Consider the following 6,916-nt stretch of genomic DNA (forward strand, 5'->3'; position numbering starts at 1 on the left):
TGATACTGCCTCAGAAACCCAAGGAGGGGTGGCTATGACTCAGACCTGACTCGATGGCAGTGAGTTTGGTTTATGGTTTTAGTCAACATGTAAGGCCTTTTACTGTAAAACAGAAAGAGGCAAAAACAAGTGAAAATTTATGCGAAATTCAGGTGTTTTAATTGTTCAATAAATGCTCAAGGGGACCTTTTTAAATCTATTCAAAAGAGAAACCATTGAGAATGTTTCATAACAGCTGGAACAAATTATCCTTCATCACTGTTAAAAGTCACCATTAAAAAAATAGTAATTTAACAATGAAGTGGTTTTCCTAGTGCTTATAAAATGTGTCATCTGGACTTCAGTCACACAAACTTATCCCTAATGAATAAACCCCAAAGAAACCAGATTTAAAAGGTAAGAGCCTTTTGGATTTCAATGAGCTATTAAGTTAAGGAGCTCTGGTAGCATAATGCCTAAGGCATTTGACTGCTAACCAGAAGGCTGGTGGTTCAAACCCACCAGTCACTCCATGGAAGGAAGACTGGGCAATCTACTTCTATAAAGATTTACTGCCTTGGAAACCCAAAGTCAGAATTGACTTGATGGCAGTGAGTTTGGGGTTTTTTTTTAGCTATTAAGTTAGCAAGCTATACATGTTGTTGTTGTTGTTATGTGCCATCGAGTCTGGAGCTCTGGTAGCGTAGTGGCTAAGGCACTTGACTGCTAACCAGAAGGCTGGCGGTTCAGACCCACCAGCCACTCCTCGGAAGGAAGATGGGGCAATCTACTTCCGTAGTGATACTGCCTTGGAAACCCAAAAAGGGGTCGCTATGAGTCGGGTCCGACTCGAGGGCACCTAACAACAACAACAACAAGTTAGCAAGCTATACATGTTGTTGTTGTTGTTATGTGCCATCGAGTCAGACCCGACTCATAGCAACCCCTCCTTGGGTTGCCCAGGGGGTATCACTACAGAAGTAGACTGCCCAACCTTCCTTCCAAGGAGTGGCTGGTGGGTTTGAACCGCCAGCCTTCTGGTTAGCAATCAAGTGCCTTAGGCACTATGTATGCTACCAGAGCTCCCAAGCTATACATAGGACATTTTAAATGATCACCACAAGAGATAAGAGATCCTAGGTAAACATTTACACTGTCCCAAAATAAGCAATGTAGAATAAATAAAAGGAATTTTAAGGAGGAAGCTACCCCCTCCAACACTTCATTCCCACCAATTAAACAGAAACTACCTTATGGGGGCACTTATGTAAACAAATATTTTCGATTTTCCAAAGCCATACTCACGTATCATAATCTTGAATGACCAGTCCCACAGACCAGATAGCAGTCAAATACTCATTAACACCACTGGGACTGATATAATGAAGAGAGTCAGGAGACCTTGGATCACCATTGGAGCCAGTGAAGTCCACTCCCACCTGCCAAATAACAAATGCAGCCCTTACGAGTGATAAGGCAGGAATACCTGTGTCTGATGTCCAAGGAAACTTCAGGAGACAAAACATAAATATTACCCCAGAGCCTGCTATTGCCATTTCCTGAGAAAATGAGCCTACCAGTATTTTCACAGAAAATTAAACATATTAAGACTTCTATTTGGTCTCAGCATGAAACACCTGACATTCCTACATTTCTAGCTGCCTTTAATCATGAATTACTACATTCATGACATAGACTTAAGGAGTTGTTTGAGTATGCTTGTTGGACTAATGCTTTCTATTACTTAAATCACTGCAGGATAACCTTCAGTTTGTACGTATCTGCTTTCTCTCAGGAGTAACACATCTTATCAACAAAGCTGAAAGCTCCATGACAAACCTAGGCAACCTGTCAAAAGAAACCATAATAAACAGTCTGTGTAAATCTCATCACAAAGTCAATTTTGCAGTAAAATCAACAACACTGCAAAATGAATAGGAAGCAATGTATTATAGCCTGCTTTGAAAACTCCAGTGCGCCAACTTACAGTAAAATTCAGCTGACATCCTCCCATGATATAGTCAAGGAATGTGCATTCCACTGTAATCTAAAAACAAAATGCAAACTGTCAAAACTGAAAATCTCCAAATACTGAGATAGGTTTTTAAACAGAACAGCACAGGATATAAACACAGGAAAATCACCTTTACGTTCTCGTTAAAGGCAACCCTACCCCCTACATGTCACGAATCTGTATGATTTTACTTCTTTAAAGCAATGTTAAGATTGGAATATTAATGGCCAAATATGAAACATACTCACTTTAAGTTTTAAGAAATTAGTAATGAGTTTAATATGTTGAGAGCTTTAAAAAGCATAGTAAACAAGATTTAAAAAAAGCTCACTGTACCTTGTGAGAAATCTTAGATTTTTCCCTCCACTTATAATACATCATCTTGCAATTATCATCAGGATGGAAGCACTGGGTGAGGCTCTTTCCACTAACGGGGTGGGAAAATACCATGAAGCCTCATATTTCCTAAGATAATGGAAAACTTTAATATTCCTTATCCTCTGCTAAAAAGTTGTCAATCCTTAGAATCAAACTTGCTTATAGTATTTCTTTTCTACTTCCCACCCTTTTCTTTTCCTCAAAGGTTTCCAGATGCTCATGATGATTTTCAAGTGCCCAAATTCAAGTGTTGGTTGAATACAGACTATACAGATGAAAGTACTCCAAATGTGACCTCATGAGATTATAATAAGTAGCCAAGACAAAACTGACCTCACACTGTTTCACACTGATAACACCTGAATTTTTGTAACTTTTCTTCTTTTGCCTCTTTTTCTCATTTATGCATTCAAATTCAATCTGTACAAAGAGAGAGCAAAATGTCAATTTTGACTAGCAGTATCAGAAATGTCCAATTGAATTTAAATGAATGATTTTTTTCTCTTGGAATCAAACCTCCTACTGACCTAAGTATACTCCAAAAATTCTGAAACAATTACATAGTATCAGTTAATCTTCCAACAATTAAAGCACACCTAAAATTAAATACTTCCTAAGTATGAACTCTCCTTCTGTAGGTAATAAATATCCCTACAAATGCTCCAATTATAATCTTTCTCTTTATAATAAATGAAATAAAATATTACCCCTAATTTTTATCCACTCACAGAGCAATAACATGTTTATTTAGAAAAAGAAGAAAACCCTCTTATCAGAAAATGGAAATATTAGAAGATCCAGCTCTATGGTAAAACATGCATAAAAGAGCATCTCTTTCCACAGGGAATACATGTTCAAAATAGTTCTAATATGTAACATTTCTCCTGAGCATAGTTCCTTCCCCAAAACAGCATGACTTTCCCTTCCACCACTTAGCCACCTATCCACATGTCTACGCTTGGCTCAAATCAATTTTCTCTCTAATGCCTTTATCCATGACAGTTCTCATCTTCTCCAATCTCTATCCATCTCCTTAAACTTCTTAAAAAAAAAAAAAAAAAACACCAAATACACTACTATTGAGTTGATTCTAACTTATAGTGACCCTAATATGACAGAGTAGAAATGTCTCATAGTGTTTCCAAAGCTGTAAATCTTTCACAGAAGCAGACTGTCATCTCCCACAGAGAATCTGGTGGGTTCAAACCGCTGACCTTTGGGTTAGCAGCCCGCTGCTTTAACCACAGCACCACCAGAGCTCCTTTAAATGTGTTACAATCACATAAAATGCAGTGACATACTCTTTTATTATTCTCAATTATTTCATCTTATTAATTTTCTCTTCACAGCTAGGGAATAATCACCTTCAAGCTGTACCTCCAAATTCTCACTGTCTTGCCTAGTAAGAAGAACATAATATAAATTCAGTGAACATTTGATAGTCACCTCTTCTGGTTAACAGAAAACAGGTAATTTAGACAATCATCACTAATCTTCAAAGAATCAAAATATTAAAAAACACATTTAATTCAACGTCCTTACAAAACACAATTATATTAAACAAATCCCTTGACGGTTCAGGATGCCAGAGTTTTAGTCATAATCGTAAACCCTAATTATTAAATATCAGAGATGCATACATGCTGTAAGCAGAATCTTCATTGATAAAAAAAGCTAGATTACTTCACTTTATTCATTACCCACTTACAGAGAGTCTACCAAGGGGCAAGCTCTGTGCCATTAACTGAAAACACAAAGATGGTTAGAAACGGCCCAGCCCCTGCCCCTGAACAGCAAGGGGGTCAACAGTATCACTGCACCAATATCAAAAGCCTCATTCTGTCAAAGGGGGAAGGAAGAACCCCAAGCGAGCTGGATTTAGGAAAGCTTTACAAGACCCATAAAGAATTAAACAATTGTTAGTTTGGTATGGTCTTCTAAAAGCAGGTCATTTACTAAATCTGGAAAATAAACTGAAATAAGTCAACAATCCAGGCTATTTCCCCGTATTTAGTTGCTTGGGTTAGCTTGCTTTATTTTAAATGTTCAGGTTGTTACCACCTCCCATTAGTTCTGCCTTTAAAAAAATCCTTAAATAGAAATATCTACAAATGATTTTCACTGTTATTTTAATTCAAACGTTGTTAGCCCAAAGCCAGCTTCAATCTTTGCACTAAAACCATTAGGTGTAACTTAAAACACATTCTCTATCAAAGACGACTGATAAAATATGTGGATTGCAGTGAATGTCAAAAAACAAAATGTGTATGAACTGTTGAGTGGAAAATGAATTTGCTCTGTAAACTTTCACCCAAATCACAATAAAATAAACTTAAAAAAACAAACACGTTCACTATTTTACATCACACAAGTACTTACATACAGGCTACTTCTTGTACCTGGGGCTCATATCCAGGGAGCAGGGCCAGAACAACAGATCTCTACGTGACCTGCTGAAAATCTAGTCCTGCAACATTTGCTTAAAACTCATTTCTCCCACTATTTAAATCAACTGACTTGTAAATTTTATTCAGTTTTTCAGTATTGATCTAAAATTATCAGTATCTTCTTTCTGGTCATCTCAGTTACATAAGTAGATAAAATAAAGAGACTTCCTCACCTGACCACAACCTCTTAAACACTGTATTTTTATTTTTGAAAGCAAATGTTATACACATGAGTTCCTCAGGTCCCTAAACAGCTAATAAGAAATTCATATTATTCTATTATGCATATGCTACAAAGAGAATTAACACTGTATCTCAGGCAAACACAATCAGTGCCAAGAGATGGGGCTTAGTATTAAATAATTGGTGGTACTACAGATCATGCTATTGTCCTTCCCTTGGGCCAGGACAAGTCAGAAGAAGAAGATGTGAGGATTATAAAAACCTTAAGCCCAGGTATTTGTCCAGTGTGGTACATAGTAATTATTGTTACTAATGCCAAAAGTCTTCAAGCTAACTTATTCAATCAAGCCACATGTGCTGTTTTAAGCCAAAGGAAAATAAACCTGTAATATAAATGTAAACTTATACCCTGAGTACAAATTTTGGATTATCTATATTTCAGAGCAATATATATTAATATAGACTAGAAATACAGGGAAATGTTTGCTATATCAAGGGTAAAAAAATTTAAGAAATACATAACCAAACCATAACATATGTGCAAACGATCAAGACCTAACTTACAGGTGAGCTTCTGGAGGCTTCTTTCAGTTTTGTCATGGTGGTTTGAAATGTTCCAATGAGATCATGTGACCCATCATTGTCATAATCATAACACTCTACCTGGAAATAAAAATATATAAAAATCAACATAATCCTCTTAAAAATGACTGGTTATAATAAAAGGAACCTACAAAGAAGTATCTTTATAATAAAGTAACTGAAAATGTTTAATATTCAGTCCCTACTTGGAGAAGTAGGAATTAATTTCCTTAAGAAGTACTGAAATACTTACAAACTTCAGCAATCCTTGGAATGAGGTGATAGGATAGATCACAGGCAGATGAAAAATACAAATACTTTTTAAATTCCACATTAAGCAGTTTCTGGTTCCTCTAACATGCCCTTTATTAGTGTTGATAAAGGGCAAAATGGAATTATACCTTCTTTCTCATCTACTTGTATATCCATCTGTATACAATGACTAAAAGCCATTATCTAGAGCAAAAAGGAAGTTGTTATCCTAGGATGCTAAAAATTGTATAATGTAATGTTAGAGAATTTAGAATTAAGGATAATGTATTTCATTAGCTGCAATCTGGTGAGGCTTGACTCATATTAGGAGTTAGTGTAATGAAGTCAGATTTGCATGATTCTGGGGGTCACAACACTTACAATAAAAAGAAAAATCCCAGGAAAAGAGTACTTAATGCACTGAGGAGGTATCTACCCCAGGTCATGTCATATTTACTCTAATTCCATGTAGGACAGGTAAGCTCTAGTCTGAGCTCTGGCTCTCATTAAATGTTCTCTCTGAAAGCAGAGAGAAGAGAGGCAAGAGTAAATGTTCATCAGACTACTAGAATATTCATTGCAGGAGAAATAATGTGGTGTGAACTGTCAGCAAGCAGAGGTGTTCAATGGAAGTTGAAAAATGATCATCATCATGGTGTAGTGCCGATGGTACTTGCTAACCAGAAGGCTGGCGGTTCAAACCCACCAGCAACTCCTCAGAAAGCTGGGCAATCTATTTCTGTAGCAATACCACCTAGGAAACCCAAGGAGGGGTCTCTATGAGTTGCAATCAACTCGACAGCAATGAGTTTGGTTTGGGTTTTTTTAATAGTTTCAAGACAAATTATTTCATTTCTGCAAACATTTATCATGTACACTGTGTATATTCTCTACATAGTATTATGAGGCAGATGGGGAAATCCTGTTATTATTACTGCCATTCTGGAAACGTGAAACTTAGAGGAATTAAGTCTTAAAAGGCGGGATGCCCTGTGTGGTCACCAACATAGGGAAGTAAAGCTGTGCTAAGGGTACATTTCTCAGTAGTTGATGCTTTTGAGTTGTGGTGCTGGCGAAGAAT

The 6,916-nt window shown here is 36.7% G+C and overlaps 1 protein-coding gene across 1 annotated transcript in view; it reads right to left on the reverse strand.

The window, feature by feature from the left end:
* The window catches only part of CPNE3 (copine 3), a 61,342-nt gene that overhangs the window by 32,027 nt on the left and 22,399 nt on the right, over nt 1-6,916 (reverse strand). The window contains exons 7-10 of the mRNA XM_007957656.2: nt 5,566-5,664; nt 2,705-2,791; nt 1,967-2,026; nt 1,285-1,418 (exon numbers count right to left, since the gene is read on the reverse strand). Of these exons, the coding sequence (XP_007955847.1) occupies nt 1,285-1,418; nt 1,967-2,026; nt 2,705-2,791; nt 5,566-5,664 (380 nt within the window). The remainder of the gene's footprint in view (nt 1-1,284; nt 1,419-1,966; nt 2,027-2,704; nt 2,792-5,565; nt 5,665-6,916) is intronic.

The sequence above is a fragment of the Orycteropus afer genome, unplaced genomic scaffold, assembly GCF_000298275.1.
Source record: "Orycteropus afer afer isolate SDZICR_OR568_19922 unplaced genomic scaffold, OryAfe1.0 scaffold00769, whole genome shotgun sequence".
NCBI classification, from domain to species: Eukaryota; Metazoa; Chordata; class Mammalia; order Tubulidentata; family Orycteropodidae; genus Orycteropus; species Orycteropus afer.